This window comes from Biomphalaria glabrata, chromosome 3 (assembly GCF_947242115.1).
Source record: "Biomphalaria glabrata chromosome 3, xgBioGlab47.1, whole genome shotgun sequence".
NCBI lineage: Eukaryota > Metazoa > Mollusca > Gastropoda > Planorbidae > Biomphalaria > Biomphalaria glabrata.
In genome coordinates, this window is record NC_074713.1 from 730,209 (window position 1) to 754,393 (window position 24,185).

The 24,185-nt window shown below is 36.8% G+C and overlaps 1 protein-coding gene across 4 annotated transcripts in view; it reads right to left on the reverse strand.

Annotated features, from left to right (window-relative positions):
• Positions 1 to 24,185, reverse strand: part of LOC106072738 (probable G-protein coupled receptor CG31760) — a 70,528-nt gene that overhangs the window by 30,291 nt on the left and 16,052 nt on the right. For all 4 annotated transcript variants that reach the window (XM_056024751.1, XM_056024753.1, XM_056024752.1 and 1 more), the window contains exons 2-5: positions 12,049 to 12,266; positions 10,780 to 11,027; positions 2,979 to 3,143; positions 675 to 801 (exon numbers count right to left, since the gene is read on the reverse strand). In XM_056024751.1, coding sequence (XP_055880726.1) covers positions 675 to 801; positions 2,979 to 3,143; positions 10,780 to 11,027; positions 12,049 to 12,266 — 758 coding nt within the window. The remainder of the gene's footprint in view (positions 1 to 674; positions 802 to 2,978; positions 3,144 to 10,779; positions 11,028 to 12,048; positions 12,267 to 24,185) is intronic.

Sequence of the window (24,185 nt, forward strand, 5' to 3'; positions counted from 1 at the left end):
GTCGTGCCCAAAACACAGCACGATGGCGAAGTACTGCTGCGACCCTATGGTCCACTAAGAGTCAACTAGACTAGGTCAAGTCATGGCTCAATGACCACTGTCGTACTATGGCACTATGTTTAATGACCACTATGGCAGAGCCATGTACAAACAAATGACTACGCCTAACAAACTGGACAGTATTAACTTCCTCCCCCGCAAAGAACTATCTACAATTTTCCAACTAAGAACAGGACACACACCACTATTAAATTACCACCTGAACAAAATAAACTCCAAAGAGTTAATCCCCCTTTGCAGACACCTAAACCACCCCTTTGAAACCGTAAACCATATCCTCTTTGAATGCCCCTCCCTAATCCACCTTAGGCAGACCCTACTTCCACCACAGCCCAACATAACCAACACCCTGTACGGCAGTGCTGAACAACTGAAGAAAACAGCACACTATTTTTTCCTTGGCACAGTCTGCAAAAGAGCTCACAGCTCAGCAGCAATAAAGCTGGCTAGAAGAAGAAGAATGACTACTGTGGCTCAAAGTGGAGTGACCACTGCGGATCTGATACATGACCTACTATGGTTTAGTGTTTACTGATCTATGCGGGCGGTTCGCCAGTAGTACTGTTAAGAGCCGTTTTTGAGTCGATCTCATCTATGTCAATGTACTTACTTACCACTGTCGTTGGCTGGCAGCTGTGCGTACCACGAAAGATGTCCAGCGCCTTGGCGGCTTCATTCTTATCTAGGTCACACTGGTTGATGTCTATATTAGTCAGTTCAATGTCGATGGTGGCCACGCCCCTGAAAGATCAATCATTCGGCCTGATTTTTTTTACATTGAGATTAAACTGAAGCCATAATTAGGACAGGCAAATATTTCGAATTATAATCATGTAAGACTTTGCCATGGAGTTAGTTGAAATGAGTAGATTAATTGGTTTCCTTGAATGCGTTAGTTTTAACTCTTTCTCTCCTAACTGACGATACCAACGTTGATTCCACCAGAATGTGGTAAATAATTACGGAGAGAAAGAGTTAATGAATCCCTTATACAGTAGCTATCTTTCAGTACGAAAAGTAAAAAAAGCAAGTCCGTGTTTCGTTAGAATCAATATTATTTAGGTAGCATAGGCATAGTATACAGGGCCGGCCCTAACAATTTTAAAAAAATGGATTGCGCGAGGCCCAGTCAGGCTAGGGATAAGGATAAAATGTAAATATTAAGATTTGTATTAGAAAATAAATACCTCCTTGTTATACATTTATACATTTTTATTAAATGAATGCTGACATTACCGGTGTTATTTTTTTCTAATTGCGACTAGAATTGAATGACAACCCAAAATTACAATTATTTTTATTTTTATAAAGATTTTTAAGAGTTTTCAGGAAATTCTAATAATTTCAGATTTCCAGGACATTTTCATATATTTTGCATTTTTAGGAGATTTCACAGGAACTCCTGGAAAATCAGAAGTCGCGGGAAATCATAATATATAAGTTATAATGTTTTAATTTAATATTTTTTATATGTTATATATATATATATATATATGTCTGTGTTTTTATTGTTTGGTAAGTTTAAGGCTTCATTCAGCTCTAAAGATTGTTGAATCTTATCTTATCTTATAAAATACCATAAATCATAAGCCATAAACCCTATCCCGAATCTCTCACAGGAGGACGGGGCATAGCGGAGGGCAGGGTTTGAACCCTGGTCTATCTAGACTACAGTCCAAAGCGCATACCACACGATTAGGGAGCCTTCTTTCGGACTGCTTCTATCCTAAAACTTATATTTCATCACACACATTACATGATAATAAAAATCTAAAACTAGATTGATAAGTGTGAATATAAAGGTCCTTGCTGTATAGCAGCGATGCCCAAACTACGGCCCGCGGGCCAGATCCGGCCCGCGACATGCTTCTATCCGGCCCGCCAAAACATTAGACCAAATTGTAAAAAAAAAAAGGAAAAAAAAATTAGAATGTTGAAAAACTATTCTCTTGATGTTAGGATGCTAACCCTTTCTTGGACGATTTCCTCCTTTGTGTTTGTTATTCTAACATCTAAGTCAATATTTGTTTTATTGTAAGAACACAAGTGTGGGTATTTTTTCAATGGCGATAAGACTTGACAGCTATTTTTAAATCTTGGACAATTCCGCTACTGTCTTGAGCTAGCCGTGTTCTTGACACCTTGTGCAACACATAGCATCATTTCTGGTCGTGTTCTTTTGATATCGAAGCCATTGGTACCGTATTGTTTAACGCAGTGATGCCCAAAATACGGCCCGCGGGCCAGATCCGGCCCTCGATGTGGTTCCATCCGGCCCGCCAAAACGTCGGTGTATAAAGTGACTGAAAAGTGTATCTTTACCTACATTGGGGCATTAATTTTATTCTAATGGATTGGTACCATGGCCTTTAACGTCTGTATTTTATGAGATAGGACTCTGAATGTAGAATCTAAAAGTAAAAGTGAACGGATCTTGACTTGATTACGGAACATTCTAAAAAGCCAACAAGTTTGTTTCATAAAGAAAGTTTGACTTTAAAAAAAAGAGAACAAAATATAAACGGCATTCTTAATTTGAGCCGCGAATAAAAGATTGTTGAACTAGTCTTAGTCTTAGTCTTAACTACGGGTACTAGAACAACAGGTTTCTACTTTCTAATAGTTTCAGCTTAATTACATTTCATTTCTGTATCTTTTTGTTGATGTGGCCCGTGACACGAGTGTTGGAAATTAAAATGGCCCGCAGGAAGAGTAAGGTTGGGCATCACTGCTGTATAGCATCTATAAATATAAGTATACATCTGGGTCTACACTCCAGTTCTAAGCCTTTTTTTGTGTGACTGACTCAAACCTTTTAGTCTCTCAGCTATTTGGGCGTCTCCCTGGAACTATGCTAATGTAATGATAAGGTTAGTCATCACACATATTATGTACAGTTAGCCAAATGTATTATTTACCTAAAATGGACGGTTCCATTGTTCCAGGATAATATTGGAGCAGAGTATGTACTCATCCATATGTTGCCGCCGCCACAGTCAAAATATGGCCTCGTCCAATACCCATCCTGGTACGTAGCTAGTGGCTGGTACATGTACTGGTAGCTGTTTGATTTGGTACTTGCACTAAAAGGGATTAAACATTTTCGTAAAAAAAAATCATCTTAATGATTTGTCTTTTATTTTTTTTGTTAAGAGTGGTCAATGGCAAAATATGTAGGTCACACAAACGTTCTTTCGTAAAAAAAAAAGTTTGAATATTATCATTAGGTTGATTCCTTTATTATTATTATTAGTTAGTAAGAAAGTCGATTAATGATTAAATAATTCCAAGACATACTTTGTGTCACGGATGGATGTGTGTATGCATGTATAATCTATTTTTACAATCTGCGCGAATGACCGGAAGTGTGTTTTGTTGTCAGACAGAGAGACCAGCGTGTGTGATATGCAGTAAAGATGATTAAAGTTTATGTGTTTGATCTAGTGGTTTCATTGTTTTATTTCGTTAACTAGAACTGAACCAGGGACACCTAGAGACGTAAGGTAGATTCTATCGAGTTAAAAGTTGTTAAGGCTTCCGCGCGGTGTTGATTCTTGGAAATATATCTAGTGTAGATCTGACTGGAAGTAATGCGTAACTCAAACTACTTCAGTAACACCGGCGAAAGGCCGAAACAATCAAATATGTAGTCGACGCTGATGTTGTTCTATACATATATTTAATAATCAAGAAGGGAATCGTCCGATGTCAGCTATGTCCGTAAATCCGTATATCTATTCTACTGCTCTACAAGAAGCGTCTTCTTTGTAGCGTCGCTTAGAGCGTTCTTATTTTTTAACCCACTTTACGTCATCGTCGCTAAGTAAAACTTTACCCTATTCCCGAAACAAATAACTAAATTCTAATCATGTCATAACAATGTAGATAGAGTTATAAATAAAATAGGAAAGCTGTGACACTTTGAATACTAAACACAATTTAAGAAATCGAGTGTGGACACTGGACAGAAAGACAACACAATAACCTTGTAAAAACAGGTCATTTTTTGTTGTTGTTTTGTTTTTTAAATGAACAAACAAAACACAACAAAAAAATTCTATAAAACTTTCAATAATGCAAAATATTTATTGACGTGACTGCCACTTCACTCAAAGTATATGGATCAGATAAAATAAAAGGCGGCAAATTGAAAAGACGTGTATTACAGATTTTTATAAATGAAGACTTATTTCCGGTGTTCAATATGTGAAAGTTTTGATAAGCCATGTATTTTAAATAGAATTTGATACTTTTTTGTTTTTTGTTTTTTCCCAGCACTGCGAAATCCAATTTCTAGACTCTTTCACTTGTTGCGCAACGAACTTATTATTATTATTTTTTGTTATTATTACTTGACAAAAGTGACCTTTCAGTATTGTCCTTGACCTAGTTTCTTTTCTCTCAATCTTTTCATTTTATAACATTTTTCCCCCCTACGGTTTAAGTAACTCTAAACATTTCATTTTCTCTCTTACTGTATTTTATTACAATTCCTCTTCTCAGCTTGCAAACTCTTCATCAGGTCACACAAAAAAAGTTCAAAAACACAGCTGGACGATGTTCTCAAAAATGGATCGAACGATTTTTCTATTTAAAAAATTACAGTTGATGTATATCTTTGGGAAAAGATAAGTAGCTGGCCACACTGGAAAAACCCGGCCACACTGGAAAAACTCTAGTTTGACCGTTAGAAATTGTTCGAAATATTTTCTAAAAGTCAAATTGGTCCAGAACAATCTTTCTCTTGAACGCTCTTCCCGCTTGTCTTCATTTAAGAGTTAAACAGACAGTTAAACAAACAGTTAAACAGACAGTTAAACAAACAGTTAAACAAACAGTTGAACAAACAGTTAAACAAACAGTTGAACAAACAGTTAAACAGACAGTTACACACACAGTTAAACAAACAGTTAAACAGACAGTTAAACAAACAGTTAAACAGACAGTTAAACAAACAGTTAAACAGACAGTTAAACAAACAGTTAAACAAACAGTTAAACAAACAGTTAAACAGACAGTTAAACAGACAGTTAAACAAATAGTTAAACAGACAGTTAAACAGACAGTTAAACAAACAGTGGTACAGGAACGTTCGTAGCAGCGTCTTGTAGGTCTGGATCTATGCACATCCTAAGAAGCTTATTAATCATTATTTTTTTATTATAGCTTTTATATAGCGCTACTTTCAATGCTTATAGCATGCTCAGAGCGCTTTGGTCCAATCTCATTTGCGGACCAGTTGGGGGGGGGGGTATCTAGGAGTTTTCCGTGCTGCCTTTAGGCGCTCAGTAAACGCAACTCTGCCCGTGTCGAACCTCTTCTAGATAGCCAAAAACAAGCCAAGTTCAAGCGCACTTGGCCTCTCGACCACGCTTCCCACCAGTTCAAATGCTTTATACACATAGATTTACACATTCGCTTAACCAAGATCTTTTTTCGTGGCACGGGGACTTTGACCGGGTTAAAGATTTTTATCTTTTTTTTTTTTGAAACTGTCATTCATTACTTAAGTAAGTGAGCGTAAAATAATCGCTCTTACGCCAAGAAAGGAAAGAGAAAAACCGAATCTTACAAAATGAAGAGTAAACAAAGAGCAGATTACTCTGATTAAACTTAAGTAGGAAAATTTTCCTAATGAAACAAGTCCTGTGTATCACCAGTTCTAATCTCCCTTTGATTTTTCTAGCTCATGCACTTGAATATATATTTTTAACAAAGCTTATATCAACTCACTCTGTCTGTATGGTAAAAAGTCTGTGCACGTTATTTCTCCCACACCCAATCTCGGATTAAGCTGAAATTTTGCACAATTATTTCTTTTACCTGACAACACAAGAACAAATGATAAAAAAAATATAACAAATTAGCTAATTAACTATTGGTTATGAATTATTTTATTTGGCATCTCGAACAAGGGAAAGAAATATTACTTGACCGAAGTGATGGTATAAGCTGAATTAGTCCCCTTTATAGGTCGCCGCTTTTAATTGAAACAACTATTCAATCTTCTCTAGTCACAAGCACCTCACTAGCAGAGTAGTTAGCACGTCGGTCCGACGACGCGTGAGCCAGGAATTCCAATTCAGATCTTTCCGCTTTTATTTTTGTAAATGCTTTTAAAAACCAATTACGGTCAAATCCATCCCATAATATCCCTTTCTTTCTACCCCCCCCCCTCCCTCATTTTCTCAACTGGTCCAGACAAGCGACAAGATAGTAGCCTATTGAGAAATCTAAAAGCATGAAATAGCTGCTAAACAAAAAAACAATTGGTAAAAATAGTATTAATCGCAAAGATTTATTGTTGTTGGTCTAGGACTCTAGATCTATTACAAACTTAATTACAAGACTGACCCAAACTGATACATCTAAACTTCATAAAAGCTTTGTTGTTGTTTTAAAGTATTTTTCTATGTTTCTCTTGTTTTTTTTTTATCTTATCTTATCTTATATAATACAGACGTTACTTCAAAAAAGAAAATGATTACGTCCTACGCGTCATGCATTTAGTCATGCATATTAACCAATGACTTCAATTCTGCCAAGTCACTGGTTTTCCTGGCTAGCTCAGGCAACCCATTCCATGCTCTAATAGCACTAGGGAAGAAGGAGTATTTGTACAAATTTGTCCTAGCATATGGGACGAGGAATGTGCCTTTATCTTTGTGACTTTCAGAGTATTTTATTAAATTTTATTTTTGTATTTGAAGATTATGGTTCACTGTTTTATGTATATTTGCTACTTTACTTTTAAGTCTTCTGTCCTGAAGGCTTTCTAAATTTAGTGATTTTACTAAAGGTGTTACTCTAGTCAAATGTGAATATCCGTTTTATTGTCTAGTACAATATCATGCAAAAACATTTTTTAAAAATAAAACAACAAACTTATGCTTCACAGAACGACGTTTAGAGATAAACACTTGATCAATGATATTTTAGACGTATTGTTCTATTTTTAGATAAAGGGTAACGCCCAGAAACACAGAAACGCTACTCAAGAAAATCCCAAGGCTAAATAAAAAAAAAATTGACGTCATTAGCCGCGAAAAGAACGACACGATTGTCTGCCATTTGATCGTCTGCTAAATAAAACAGTGTAAATTGTTGTTGCGTTTCCAATGATAGGTCAACTTGAGTCTCATTACACCACTGGACGACGTCGGGGTGACAATGTGTGTGTGTGTGTGTGTGTGTGTGTGTGTGAGAAAGAGAGAGATGATAAATGAAGCACAAAGCAATCGATGAGTTTTTGTTTGTTTGTGTGTGTGTGTGTGAGAGAGAGAGAGAGAGAGATGATAATGGAGCACAAAGCAATCGATGAGTTTTTGTTTGTTTATGAGTGTGTGTGTGTGTGTGTGTGTGTGTGTGTGTGTGTGTGATGATAAATGAAGCACAAAGCAATCGATGAGTTTTTGTTTGTTTATGTGTGTGTGTGTGTGTGAGATGAACTTGAATGTAAAACAAGAATGAAGGAAAGATAGAGAGAGAGAAAGAACAACAGAGAAAGAGATAAAGAAGAGTGGCACAGACAATGAATTATAACAAGAACAATAAAATAAAAGAGAGAGAGAGAGCGAGAGAGAGAGATGGGAAAAAAGAGGGAGAAGCAGAAAGAGAGAGAGCAAGAGGAAGAAAGAGAGAGCGAGAGATGTAGAAAAGAGAGAGCAACTCGGAGGAAGAGAAAGAGAGAAACAGACCAACAGGAAGAAAGAGAGAGAGAGAGAGAAACGGAGGAGAAAGAGATGGAGAAAAAGGGAAGGAGAGAGAGAAAGCAGTGTGACAGAAAGAGAGTGAGCGACAGAGAGAGAGAGAGCGACAAAGAGAGAGAGATTATAAAAAAAGAACGATGAAATATAAAAGAGAACGATCGACAGAGAGAAAGGCAGATAAAAACAAAGAGAGAGAGAGAGAGAAAGTGAGAAACGAGGCATAAACACTTTAAAAAAAAAGAAATCTGATTCTTCTCTTCCCAGCCAAAAAGGGAAATAACAAGCAGTGTCTAATTACTTTCCCTCTCCAACTGAGAGAATTATTGCCCTTTATTCCTTTTGTCTGCGTTGTGTGTGTGTGTGTGTGTGTATCTGTGTGTGTGTGTGAGTGCTTCAGGATGTCATTTAGTGACTTCAAACTCTGTCCTGAAATATCTCATGGTTTCCAAGCTGTAATAAACCATTGTTAACTTGACATGTACAAGGTTACCAGAGAGCTTAATTCAAGTCCTACGGATGGTCCTCAGAACGAAGTACCTTGTCCCCTTGTTGAATAGGTGAATGGGGTATGTTCTTTCTCGAAGTGTGAGAAAAAACAATATTGTAATAACTTAAGTGAGGCAACTCAACGAGGACATAGACGTTTATTTACAAGAGGACATGACAAACACAAAGGGGCATCTGCCTTGAGTACAGCGTCTCCATCTTGGCTGTCTCTACTTGGGCGGAAATCGTTAGTCTCTTATGTCAACATCCGACTTGTCTGGTCACTGATAGTGCGCACCTTCTTTCTGCACTATCTTGGATGGTGGTGCGCATTGCAAAGTCATAACAATATAGTACAGTGAATTGGCGAGAGGGGGTTAATCAATCCTAAGACCTATTCCCAGATTTTTTTGGTAATGAAAACCAAAATTGATTAACAACCAAATTTCAAGTTCGCTTGCCATTTTTTTACATAAATTTTTTCATTCGCAAAGTTTTCAGTCACATGTTCGTCCATTCCTTTGTAAACAGAAATATTTATCACGTTTCAAGGTTTATTTGGTTAACAATAAACCGAGAAACGAATCTCTTTCATAGCCATACACAGACCCATGGAAACAAGTTGTTTGAAAACATCGTTTGAAAGATGAAGGAACCTTTGAGACGATTCGACCAGAGTAACATCTAGGAGAAACTGTCGTTCGGATTTATCGACGGTCGAGGGTTCAAACCCTGCCCGCTCCCATCCCCCGTCGTCCTGCGGGAGGTTTGGACTAGGAAGTAAACTATCTTCAACTCTGAAGGAACATCCGAAACATGTCAAAACAAACAATTATTTCCACGACGAACTTCACATGAGGGAGAATCAATCCTGTTAGAAGGAACATTAACAGTACAGGGTTAGGAAGAAACATTCATTTTGGTGAGCTGAAAGTAAAGAGTACTAACAAAAGGATAGAGACGGGCTTAGAATAACACACATCATAGGGGTACCACCGACCTTCTCGTCACTGCCATACATACAAAGCAACGACAAAAACACCCGTCTGCAGATCGAAAACAAACTTATTTACATGTCAGGCACCCTCCAACCTAACGGGATCAACAACCAGCACACTTTTATTTAACACGTGATGGGCACTAACACTACGGTACCCCCCTTTTCCCATTCATCTTTGCCTGACATCTCCGCCCCCTTCCGATTTCCCGCGCTTTTACACCAGCGTAGCTCATTTCTTTTCTGCCTCTATAGAGAACAACATCGGACAGATAAGTTCACTTAAGACTATTTTGTGTTAATTGTTTTTTGTTTGTTTTGTAGCTGATGAAGGCCTCGTGGCCCAAACGTCCTTTGTTTTACTTGGTCCGGCAGGGTTACATATAGACATGTTTTTCGTATTTTTTAATAAAAAGAAGTGCTTTTATCAAGACCCAACAAAAAAGATTACTTGCTTGAACCCCTCACAGAAAAAAGAATCAAAATTTAACAGAAATCTAACATTAAGACCTAACAGAATGGAGTGCTTACATTAAGACCTAACAGAAAGTAGTACTTACATTAAGACCTAACAGAAAGTAGTACTTACATTAAGACCTAACAGAAAGTAGTACTTACATTAAGACCTAACAGAAAGGAGTACTTACATTAAGACCTAACAGAAAGTAGTACTTACATTAAGACCTAACAGAAAGGAGTACTTACATTAAGACCTAACAGAATGGAGTGCTTACATTAAGACCTAACAGAAATGAGTGCTTACATTAAGACCTAACAGAAAGGAGTACTTACATTAAGACCTAACAGAAAGGAGTGCTTACATTAAAGACCTAACAGAAAGAAGTGCTTACATTAAGACCTAACAGAAAGGAGTACTTACATTAAGACCTAACAGAAAGGAGTGCTTACATTAAGACCTAACAGAAAGTAGTACTTACATTTAGACCTAACAGAAAGTAGTACTTACATTAAGACCTAACAGAAAGTAGTACTTACATTAAGACCTAACAGAAAGGAGTACTTACATTAAGACCTAACAGAAAGGAGTGCTTACATTAAAGACCTAACAGAAAGAAGTGCTTACATTAAGACCTAACAGAAAGGAGTACTTACATTAAGACCTAACAGAAAGGAGTGCTTACATTAAGACCTAACAGAAAGTAGTACTTACATTTAGACCTAACAGAAAGTAGTACTTACATTAAGACCTAACAGAAAGGAGTACTTACATTAAGACCTAACAGAAAGGAGTACTTACATTAAGACCTAACAGAAAGGAGTACTTACATTAAGACCCAACAGAAAGGAATACTTACATTAAGACCTAACAAGAAGTAAAACACTTGTCTTCCAAGACAATAATAATTACTTTGATAACTTGTTAGTTAGGACTTTCAATGATCTATCAGGAGGAAACACTGGACGAACTAACGTACTCTCGATAGGGACCTTTTAAAAAACTTCAGTTCAAAGACCTATTAGGAAGGGGCCCTCACTTTCAGATAAAGAGGGGCCCCGTGTACTCACTTAAGAGATCGTACGACATCTTTTGTTATCGTGACATTTGACCTGTCCTTGTCCTTGGCTCCCAGGTACCACTCGGTCGTATTCGTCTGATAGTCGTAGCTGATGGCGATGTCGAAGGCGGTCACTGTGCTGCTGCTTCTGTTGTTGTAGGCGTAGGGGCAGTACTTTGGTTTGGTAGGGATCACCCCGGGCTCCACTGCGATGGCGGATCCATAGATGAGTGTGTCGCCGTGAACATTGTTGCGTACCTGGAAAGACATTTGGAGAGACACAGACATTAAAGTATAACGCCACGCCAACTCTGTCTAAGTTGTCATGACAAGAACACAATTCACCACATTTAATTCACCACATTCAATTCACCACACATAATGTAATACAATTATTTCGTCACATATAATTTACCACACCCAATTCACCACATATAATTTACCACACCCAATTCACCACATATAATTTACCACACCCCATTCACCACATACAATTTACCACACCCAATTCACCACATATAATTTACCACACCCAATTCACCACATATAATTTACCACACCCAATTCACCACATACAATTTACCACACCCAATTCACCACATATAATTTGCCACACCCAATTCACCACATATAATTTGCCACACTAAATTCACCACATACAATGTATCACACCCAATTCACCACATATAATTTACCACACCCAATTCACCACATATAATTTACCACATTCTATACACTACATATACATCAAACACATTCGTTTTACCACATTCAATTTATCACATAATTTACCACATTCAATTCATCACATAATTTACCACATTCAACTCATCACATCATTTACCGCATTCCATTCGTCACATAATTTACCACATTCAATTCATCACATAATTTACCACATTCAATCCATCACATAATTTACCACATTCAATTCATCACATAATTTACCACATTCAATTCATCACATAATTTACCACATTCAATTCATCACATAATTAACCATATTCAATCCATCACATAATTTACCACATTCAATCCATCACATAATTTACCACATTCAATTCATCACATAATTTACCACATTCAATTCATCACATAATTTACCACATTCAATTCATCACATAATTTACCACATTCAATTCATCACATAATTTACCACATTCAATTCATCACATAATTTACCACATTCGTGCTGAGAAGGAAGTTATATTTATATGAGATGACGACACGAGCCTAACTAGCTAATGTCCACACCTGTGTGTCTAAGAGAAACACTGACCATGGAGTAATAGATGGACTCGTCAAACTGCGACAGGTCACCGTCCAGTGCAAGGATCTTGGTCAGAAAATTGGCGGTCCTGACCGCGGGCTCTGTGTACTGTATCCACGGAGTGTGGTCGAATGTCAAGGTCAAGATCTCTCCTGTGCCGCCCGTGCATTGGTTGGTCTCCACGTGACGCACGTACTCCAGGGCTAGCTGCACAGCTTTGATCTGTTCTGAGAGAAGACACAGACGGTTATAGAATACATTGATCTCATTTTAGGAAAGGCATGGGTCATTCAAAGGTCATTCAAAGGTCATTCAAAGGTCATTCAAGGGTCATTCAAAGGTCATTCAAGGGTAATTCAAAGGTCATTCAAGGGGCATTTATTTGATTTTAAAGTAAACGCTAAAACAAGAGATGTTTTCGATCTCCGAAAATTCTGTTGGCAAACAAACAAGACTTAAATGGTCATGTATAATCTTTTGATGGTCAAGATTGTAATAGTAATAGTTAAGAGCTTCAATGGTCAAGATCTTTAATAGTCAAAACCATCAACGGTCAAGATCTTTAATAACCAAAACCTTCAATGGTCAAGATCTTTAGTGGTCAATAAATTCAATGGTCAAGATCTTTACTAGTCAAAACCTTCAATGGTCAAGATCTTTAATAGTCAAAACCTTCAATGGTCAAGATCTTTAATAGTCAAAACCTTCAATGGTCAAGATCTTCAGTGGCCAATACCTTCAATAGAAGGACATTCAATAACAGTGACGTTTTTTTTCTGCAGTAATAATAAATTTATGAAAGAGGTGAATGTTGTAAAATAAGCAACAGTGGGCGTGATGGCTGAGTGATAAAGCAATTTCCTTCCGAGCGAAGAGTCTTGGGTTCAAATCACGATGAATTTTGAAGATCATAATTTTTCTGGGGGCCTCCCTAGAGTCCCTAATGGGTAAATGGCATTAGTTGGAGAAAAGTAGAGGTGGTTGGTCGTTGTGCTGGCAACATGACACCTTAGTTACCATGGGCCAGAGAAACAGATGATCTTTGCAAAGTAGCTCTGGCCTAATCGTTGGTACATCAAGCTGACGGTGCCAAAGTATGAGCTCGATACCTGGCTTCAGCAATTTAAAAAAATAATTAAATTTTTTATTCTATTTTATTTTAAAGCTGTACAACGGAGGTATTGCATATTTTATGTATTTTTTAAAATGTTTTTCTTTGTTTGAGATCTTTAGAATGATAATATTCAATTTTTGCAAACCTTTTTATAGTACATCTTATACTTCTAAAAGGGACATAACCATGTAAAATGTGATCACAGCGATAGCCGAATAATCGTTAGTTTCTTATCAGTCATTTGTTTACATTTAAAGATGAAGTATCATTTCATTGCCCCTACAGATTGTTGAAACATCCTTCACCAGTGCGTCTAGGTCTCTAGGAGAGAGTCACGGTAAAACTAGGAACTGTCACAAGTAGATAATTTCAAGGGAGATAATGGACATACGCAGATTTAAGCATTCGCCAGATACCACTTTGAGCTTTTGAAGTATCTGAACAACACGAAAATTGTAACAGTAAAGAGGATTCAAGCATTTTGAATTTTTAGAAAAGGTTATTGCAACATAGGATAGGTCAAAGGGTGTATGCATGATGAACCATTTAGACAAAATTTGCAGAAAATTTAACACAGCGCTGAATAATATCGTTTCTAGAAGCGGCGCTCTAATTTTTGTCACGACAGACCTACGCGGGCATGAGAATCACGAGAGAAAAGTTCGTGTAAACAAACAGTTATCGCCCTTGCTGAACTTACTTTTAATGATCTGTCGACGACCTACCATTTCAAATTGACACGGCCTTCGCATTGGACACACTATACAAGAGGTCTGTCATGCCTGACGGAATGAAACAAAAACTCTCGAGCTTATCAAACCCCTTCTGTTGGCAAACAAAAAAGACTTAAATGGTCATGTATAATCTTTTGATGGTCAAGATCTTTAAAAGTCAAAACCTTCAATGGTCAAGATCCTAAATAGTCATAACTTTCAATGGTCAAGAGCTTTAATAGTCAAAACCTTGAATGATCAAGATCTTTATTAGTCAAAACCTTCAGTGGTCAAGATCTTCAGTGGCCAATATGTTCAATGGTCAAGATCTTTAATAGTTAAAACCTTCAATGGTCCAGATCTTTAATAGTCAAAACCTTCAATGGTCAAGATCTTTAATAGTCAAAACCTTCAATGGTCAAGATCTTTAATAGTCAAAACCTTCAATGGCCAAGATCCTAAATAGTCATAACTTTCAATGGTCAAGAGCTTTAATAGTCAAAACCTTGAATGATCAAGATCTTTATTAGTCAAAACCTTCAGTGGTCAAGATCTTCAGTGGCCAATATGTTCAATGGTCAAGATCTTTAATAGTTAAAACCTTCAATGGTCCAGATCTTTAATAGTCAAAACCTTCAATGGTCAAGATCCTAAATAGTCATAACCTTCAATAGTCAAGATCTTCAGTGGTCAATACCTTCAATGGTCAAGATCTTAAATAGTCAAAACCTTCAATGATCAAGATCTTAAATAGTCAAAACCTTCAATGATCAAGATCTTAAATAGTCAAAACCTTCAATGATCAAGATCTTTAATAGTCAAAACCTTCAATGGTCAAGATCTTTAATAGTCAAAACCTTCAATGGTCAAGATCTTTAATAGTCAAAACCTTCAATGGTCAAGATCTTCAGTGGCCAATTCCTTCAATAGAAGGACATTCAATAACAGTGACGTTTTTTTCTGCAGTAATAATAAATTTATGAAAGAGGTGAATGTTGTAAAATAAGCAATAGTGGGCGTGATGGCTGAGTGATAAAGCAATTTCCTTCCGAGCGAAGAGTCTAGCGTTCAAATCACGATGAATTTTGAAGATCATAATTTTTCTGGGGGCCTCCCTAGAGTCCCCCCCCCTAACACTAATGGGTAAATGGCATTAGTTGGAGAAAAGGAGAGGTGGTTGGTCGTTGTGCTGGCAACATGACACCTTAGTTACCATGGGCCAGAGAAACAGATGATCTTTTCAAAGTAGCTCTGGCCTAATCGTTGGTACATCAAGCTGACGGTGCCAAAAGTATGAGTTCGATAACTGGCTACAGTAATTAAAAAAAATAATGTATTTATTTTATTCTATTTTATTTAAAAGTTGTACAACGGAGGTATTGCATATTTTATGTATTTTTAAAAATGTTTTTCTTTGTTTGAGATCTTTAGAATGATAAAATTCAATTTTTGCAAACCTTTTTAGAGTACATCTTATACTTCTAAAAGGGACATTAACCATGTAAAATGTGATCATCATATAAGTCAAATAATTATTAGTTTCTTATCAGTCATTTGTTTACATTTAAAGATGAAGTATCATTTCATTGCCCCTACAGTTTGTTAAAAAATCCTCCACCAGTGCGTCTAGGTCTCTAGGAGAGGGTCACGGTAATACCGAGGTCCGGCCACAAGTAGATAATTTAAAAGGGAGATAATTGACATACGCAGTTGAAGATTTGTCAGATATCGCTTTGAGCTTTTGAAGTGTTTGATCAGCAAGAAATTGTCACGAAACCAAGGGTATTAAGAATTTTGAATTTTTAGAAAAGGTTATTGCAACATAGGATAGGTCAAAGGGTGTATGCATAATGAACCATTTAGACAAAATTTGCAGAAAATTTAACACAGCGCTGAATAATATCGTTTCTAGAAGCGGCGCTTTAGTTTTCGTCACGACAGACATACGTGGGCATGAGAATCACGAGAGAAAAATTCGTGTAAACAAACAGTTATCGCCCTTGCTGAACTTGTTTTTTTTAATGATCTGTCGACGACCTACCATTTCAAATTGACACGGCCTTCGCATTGGACACACTATACAAGAGGTCTGTCATGCCTGACGGAATGAAACAAAAACTCTCGAGCTTATCAAACCCCTTCTGTTGGCAAACAAAAAAGACTTAAATGGTCATGTATAATCTTTTGATGGTCAAGATCTTTAAAAGTCAAAACCTTCAATGGTCAAGATCCTAAATAGTCATAACTTTCAATGGTCAAGAGCTTTAATAGTCAAAACCTTGAATGATCAAGATCTTTATTAGTCAAAACCTTCAGTGGTCAAGATCTTCAGTGGCCAATATGTTCAATGGTCAAGATCTTTAATAGTTAAAACCTTCAATGGTCCAGATCTTTAATAGTCAAAACCTTCAATGGTCAAGATCTTTAATAGTCAAAACCTTCAATGGTCAAGATCTTTAATAGTCAAAACCTTCAATGGCCAAGATCCTAAATAGTCATAACTTTCAATGGTCAAGAGCTTTAATAGTCAAAACCTTGAATGATCAAGATCTTTATTAGTCAAAACCTTCAGTGGTCAAGATCTTCAGTGGCCAATATGTTCAATGGTCAAGATCTTTAATAGTTAAAACCTTCAATGGTCCAGATCTTTAATAGTCAAAACCTTCAATGGTCAAGATCCTAAATAGTCATAACCTTCAATAGTCAAGATCTTCAGTGGTCAATACCTTCAATGGTCAAGATCTTAAATAGTCAAAACCTTCAATGATCAAGATCTTAAATAGTCAAAACCTTCAATGATCAAGATCTTAAATAGTCAAAACCTTCAATGATCAAGATCTTTAATAGTCAAAACCTTCAATGGTCAAGATCTTTAATAGTCAAAACCTTCAATGGTCAAGATCTTTAATAGTCAAAACCTTCAATGGTCAAGATCTTCAGTGGCCAATTCCTTCAATAGAAGGACATTCAATAACAGTGACGTTTTTTTCTGCAGTAATAATAAATTTATGAAAGAGGTGAATGTTGTAAAATAAGCAATAGTGGGCGTGATGGCTGAGTGATAAAGCAATTTCCTTCCGAGCGAAGAGTCTAGCGTTCAAATCACGATGAATTTTGAAGATCATAATTTTTCTGGGGGCCTCCCTAGAGTCCCCCCCCCTAACACTAATGGGTAAATGGCATTAGTTGGAGAAAAGGAGAGGTGGTTGGTCGTTGTGCTGGCAACATGACACCTTAGTTACCATGGGCCAGAGAAACAGATGATCTTTTCAAAGTAGCTCTGGCCTAATCGTTGGTACATCAAGCTGACGGTGCCAAAAGTATGAGTTCGATAACTGGCTACAGTAATTAAAAAAAATAATGTATTTATTTTATTCTATTTTATTTAAAAGTTGTACAACGGAGGTATTGCATATTTTATGTATTTTTAAAAATGTTTTTCTTTGTTTGAGATCTTTAGAATGATAAAATTCAATTTTTGCAAACCTTTTTAGAGTACATCTTATACTTCTAAAAGGGACATTAACCATGTAAAATGTGATCATCATATAAGTCAAATAATTATTAGTTTCTTATCAGTCATTTGTTTACATTTAAAGATGAAGTATCATTTCATTGCCCCTACAGTTTGTTAAAAAATCCTCCACCAGTGCGTCTAGGTCTCTAGGAGAGGGTCACGGTAATACCGAGGTCCGGCCACAAGTAGATAATTTAAAAGGGAGATAATTGACATACGCAGTTGAAGATTTGTCAGATATCGCTTTGAGCTTTTGAAGTGTTTGATCAGCAAGAAATTGTCACGAAACCAAGGGTATTAAGAATTTTGAATTTTTAGAAAAGGTTATTGCAACATAGGATAGGTCAAAGGGTGTATGCATAATGAACCATTTAGACAAAATTTGCAGAAAATTTAACACAGCGCTGAATAATATCGTTTCTAGAAGCGGCGCTTTAGTTTTCGTCACGACAGACATACGTGGGCATGAGAATCACGAGAGAAAAATTCGTGTAAACAAACAGTTATCGCCCTTGCTGAACTTGTTTTTTTTAATGATCTGTCGACGACCTACCATTTCAAATTGACACGGCCTTCGCATTGGACACACTATACAAGAGGTCTGTCATGCCTGACGGAATGAAACAAAAACTCTCGAGCTTTTCAAACCCCCTTCCCCCGTTTTTTGTTTTTTTTTACATCAGAGAAACATCTCATTAAGGTTACTCTCATGGACGCCCGATCAATCCAGCCTTCTTTATCATTCCACACGCACAGAGACACAAACAGACGCACTGGGAGAAACAGATGTCCACCCACGTTGACCTGATCTCGAGATCAACACTGTCCACTCCCTTTTCAACTACCCCCCCCCCTTTTCATCCTTACGTTACCTCTCCCCCATCATTCAAGGAGATCTCCAACACCGGCGAGTATTTCGTAAGTACTAGAACAATGGGAGATGACGTCATACTAGTTGAGCTACGATTGGTCAGATCCGTTTTATTTTCATGACATTGCCACATTGGCATTTCATCTTTTAATTTTGTAATTTTTTTAAATATTAGACTCTGACTGTCAGATAAAAATGCTGAACACGTCACTCGTAGTATACAAATTCTCGGATCAAGTTGAAACTTTCCACAATAATTTATTGTATCTAATAAATCATGAATTAATAAAAGTTTTGTATGGAAACACAAACTCAAAATCGGCCCCCGAAGTGGTCCACCCAGTCAGTCTTCAATATTTTCAGAAAGAACATCCAAATGAAATTATATCAAAGACAAATGAGAGATAGAATGGAGAAAGAATGCTAACAGATCTTGTGTAGTGCCCCAACGGTCCCGCAGATCAAAGGATAGGTGAAAGTGAATGGAAAGTTAGATGTGAACCTGGCCTAACTAGTTCCCCTTTCAGACCTTATGGTCTATAGGGCAGCTGATGTAAAGTTCATCTGTTTTTGTGGCCTACGGTTAACGAGGGTGTCATGTAGCCAGCACAACGACCAACCGCCTTTACTTTTCCCCAACTAATGTCAGGTATCCATTAGAGTTGAGTGGACTCAGAGGCGCCCAAAGATTCCAAAGTTGAAAATCCCAATCTTCACCAGGATTCGAACCCGCGACCCCTGGTTCGGAAGCCAAGCGCTTTACCACTCAGCCACCGCGCCTCCTCTGGCCTAACTGATGTCTTTTTTTTTTTTTTTTTTTTTTTAAATAAGATTTTATTCAAAAGAAAAGACATAATATATTATTTTATATCACTAATAATACAAAGAATATTTAATAAAAAAGAAAATTTTGTGAAGGCATAGTTTCAAAAGCACAATTCATGATTTTCATCATGGACATCGAGTAGACTTTTTAAAGAAAACACATAACATATTAGTTTATATTAGTAATAATACAAAGAATACTTCATAACTATAACATTTTTATATTACCGCAATATAAAAGAAAATTCAGGAAAATGAAGTTTACAAGATTACTATTCGTTTTAAATTAGGTCTAACTTATAATGCATACTAATTAGCCTTTTCTATTTAAAAAAAAACTGCTTGCATAAATGATTTTAAAAATTAGATTTTTCACTTTCAGAAAAAAAAAAGTAGCCGTTGCATCAGAACTTTGAATGGCCTAAAATATTGTGATGTCGGATTTTCACTATCTTTTCTAGTTTACGAGATCTAAACGGGACGGACGGACAGACGGTCAGACGGACAGACATTTCGCACAAAACTAATAGCGTCTTTTCCCCTTTCGGGGGCCGCTAAAAAAACAACTCCAATTAGTCTACCAATTACTGGTTATTAATAATTTTGTTTGATACCAACAAGGGAAATTAATCCTTCAGTTCTAAGTGATATGGCTAAATATGTGGGGTTTTGTTTGTACACGTTATTTCTCCACCACCCATTCTCGGATCAAATTGAAACTTTCCACAATTATTTATTGTGCCTTACAAACATGAATCAATCAAAAAAATTAAACAATTGGATAATTATTGATAATTAATTGTTTAGTTAAATATCGAAAAAGGGAAATATTGTGTTATTGAGTTATATAGTAGTAGTAGTGGTAGTAGTAAAAGTGGAGTTCTTCACTTAGTTTTTTTTTTTTTTTAAATATAGATTTGCTTATTTATTTTTACTTCCATTAAAATTACCCGCATTTTAACGCCCACCCCGTTTTCTAACATAATGTTTTGCTTGTGACCTCTTAAGCCTCTGTTTCGTTGCGTGAATGACTGTGTCAAGAGATTGAGTCAAGAGATTGTGTCATGAGAATGTGTCATGAGAATATGTCATGAGAATGTGTCATGTGATTGTGTCATGCGATTGTGTCATCAAATTTTGTCGTCAGATTGTGTCATCAGATTGTGTCATCAAATTGTGTCATGAGATTGTGTCATGAGAATGTGTCATCAGATTGTGTCATGAGATTGTGTCATCAGATTGTGTCATCAGATTGTGTCATCAAATTGTGTCATGAGATTGTGTCATGAGAATGTGTCATGAGATTGTGTCATCAGATTGTGTCATGAGAATGTGTCATCAGATTGTGTCATGAGATTGTGTCATGAGATTGTGTCATCAAATTGTGTCATGAGATTGTGTCATGAAATTGTGTCATGAGATTGTGTCATGAAATTGTGTCATGAGATTGTGTCATCACATTGTGTCATGAGATTGTGTCATCAAATTGTGTCATGAGATTGTGTCATAATAATGGAAGAATCCATTGTGCTTGTTAAGGCTACAAATCAATCCTAATATATTCTTAAGCAATGAGATTATTCAACTATCAATTTCAATTGTTCTCTGTGATTCATTATTTCAAACAAGGCTGATTTTAAATGGACAAGTTGCGGCCGAACTTGAGAGTTTCGATTTAACAACATCAAAAGTTTTAAGGGGGAACGATTTCTGCAGACGTAAAATGCCGGAAAAATTTTTTTGTTAAACTTACAACAGGCAAAAGTTTAACTCAATTTGGTCCCTTTGTCCCTTCACTAAACCCCTTCATGTACAAGTGTCAATGTTTTCAAAGATGAAAGGGTGACTTGGATCATTAGAGAAGCGAGTTTTATGTCACGTGATTAATTAGCACTGCACCAGAAAAACCCAACCACGAAGACGTCAAGGCCACTCATGTCGATGCCCAGACATAATGTCCACTATACACCCTAGTGCAGAACTCTCTCCAAGGGACGTTACTTTAAAAATGTTTCCGGAAAAGGGACATCATTTCCTCCAAGCTACTTTCTATAGTTGTTTCCTCCTGAACAATGGCGCGCAACACTTGGCGATGTGAAATCAATGCTTGAATTATTGGGAAAAATGCTTTGCAAGGCGTTTTATTTTGGACCAAGATGTCTGCACTAAGTGGACGGAATAGACAAGTGAAAACCAAGAACACCAGAAAATGTCGTAACATTAAGTGCAAGACAAATCATTAGGACGACCTTTGAAACACAAAGAAATGGTTTCGACCATTGAAACACATAGAAATGTTGAGGTATGGCATAGATTTTTGGCATTGAAAACCTAATGAGATAAATATCAAGCAAAAATTTTTTTGTTGAAACAGAATTGGTTGTGTTCTTGATGAATAGAAACGACCAATTATAATGTTTACTAAATAGCTGTTGTCTATATGATCCCAATTCGAACACTGTCGATCGCACCCCCCCCCCCCTTTTTCATCCTGAGGGAGGTTTGGGTTAAAATGCAATAATCTTAATTTCTAAAGAATTGTCAAAAGTATGACAAAAAAAAAAACAGAAACTCCAGCAGGACGGCGGAAGATGGCGGTGGGCAGGGTTCGAACCTAGGACCATTTAGACGACAGTTCAGAGCGCATGCCACTCGACCAGGTAGAATAGACTCTATAGTATACTTTAGCCTTTATACAAATTTTGAACTGCTTTGAAATGAGGCGATAAGAGCCTGTCCAGCATTGACATCCCCCCCCCCACGAGGCGATAAAAGCCTGTCCAGCATTGACGTCCCCCCCCCTCCTTCTACTACCACATCATGTACTCAAGCAAACATCTTTACCGCAAACAGAACCAGATGAAACCTCTGCTTCCCTGTAGAGTCCTGGAAACAAAGACAACCTAAAGCGCAAACAGTGTTTCCCAAACTGTGTACAGCGTAACCCCTAGCGCTCCTCAAGGCCTGAATAGGTGCCCCACACACCACTGGAATAATTCATGAGCAGGCCACCACGTGATAGTAATCTCTCCAAAAAAAAAAAAAAAGATAAGCAAAGTGTTCCGCGAAATACTCAGATTTTGCGAAGTGTTCCCTTAACTCTTTCTCTCCGTAATTATTTACCACATTCTGGTGGAATCAACGCTGGTATCGTCAGTTCGGAGAGAAAGAGTTAAGGAAATAGTTTGGGAAGCACTGGTTTAAACCAAACAGCGCCAAGAGCTCAAGACCGCACAGAGTTTTGGAGAGCTACTATAAATGTTGAAGTAAAGTATTACTGGAACAATCAATAGTAGGAGACAATTATCGATCTTTTCAATGGGAGAGTTCTACTCTAAACCACACTATTTAAGTCTTATTACTAGTGGAATGACACTAATTATAGGGTGTCGTCTTCATTGTTTGCGATAGAGACATCTAGTTACGAGTTTAGAGTTTTGTATCCAATCCGGTACTTTTTGTATAAAGGGAAAAGGTCGGGAAAATTTTATTTTTTTTTTCACAAAAGAAAAAAAAATTTGAAATTCTATAAATAGTCAAAAATATTTAATTAATGAAATGTAATTGGTAAATGTGAAGTCATGTGACACACACAAACACATATGAGCACACTTTTTCGTAGTCAATTTTTTATTTTACAATGGAACACATTGGACTATAGCTGTATCAATAAAGGATTATCTTCTCTTTGTCTATTGCCAGATTTTTCCGAAAAATAAAATCACATACGAATAAATTGGCCTCATTTTTGACACGTCTTTAAACAGAAGGCGTCACGTGATTTCTGTAGAGATTTTAAACAGTGAATTTTGCCTGTTTGGATTTCTTGTGTATTTCGTTGCGATGGTATGACATAACGTCTTGGGACAGCTAGGAAATAATTCATCGTCTTCTGAAAGGCGGTAATTTTCAAATACTGCAGACAACAAAAGATTCATGACAAATTTCTTAATTTTTTTGTTTAGGGGGTTTACAGAAAGACAAAAATGGTTGTCACGGGTGAATTTACTTATATATGTTAGGTGGCGCGGAGGCTGAGCGTTAAAGCGCTTGGCTTCTGAACCGGGAGTCCCGGGTTCGAATCCTGGTTAAAACTGGGATTTTTAATTTCGGGATTTTTGGGCGCCTCTGAGTCCACCCAGCTCTAATGGGTACCTAACATAAGTTGGGAAAAAGTAAAGGCGGTTGGTCGTTGTGCTGGTCACATGACACCCTTGTTATCCGTAGGCCACAGAATCAGATGACCTTTATATCATCTGCCCTAGAGACCACAAGGTCTGAAAGGGGGAAATATGTTAGGTGGAGCGTATACGCGAATAACCGGAAGTGTGTTCGTTTTTTTAGACAAGGCCAGAGGCCAGTGTGTGATATATGCGATCAAGGGTAATAAAGTTCTGTGTTTATTTTGACCGAGCTATTAAGTGAACCCCGGGGACCTTGACTTCGTGAGGTAGTTTCTATAGTTCTAGATATAATAGAAATCTGTAACAACGATAAAAGCGTGTCAAAAAATTTACAGCCATTAGAAAGGTCGCTTTAATATTCATCTGTACTTCCCTGTCACAATTCAAGACTTAGAGAGTAAGATCAATAAGGTCTAAACTTTTAGATCCCTTATTTCAGTCTTACGGTAGTTTCTATAGGAAGAAACTGACCATCGACAATACGAATTTCGTGGTCAACGTACTCTCGAGGAAATTAGGAGGGTTTACAAACACAATTTTTAAAAAGTCATATCTAAGGGAACGATACTGTAAGAATAAGTTTCCTTTTTATATAGGAAGCAAATTTAATTATTTACCGCTAACTGATTTATTGATTGGTCATTTTTTTATTGTTTCTTGTACTGCCATCGACAATAAATAATTAGGCACAATTTTAACTTAATCCGAGAACGGGAAGTGGGAGAAAAAAACGTGTATTAAACGTAATTAAGGGAAATAAATCCACATATACAGCCACTTCTATATTAGTAGCATTTATTTCCCGTTTTAGATACCAAACAGAATATTAAATTAACAATAATAAATACACTTATTGATTAAATTATTGATTGATTTATGTTTTGTAAAGTTTCAACTTGATCCTGGAATGGATGTAGGAGAA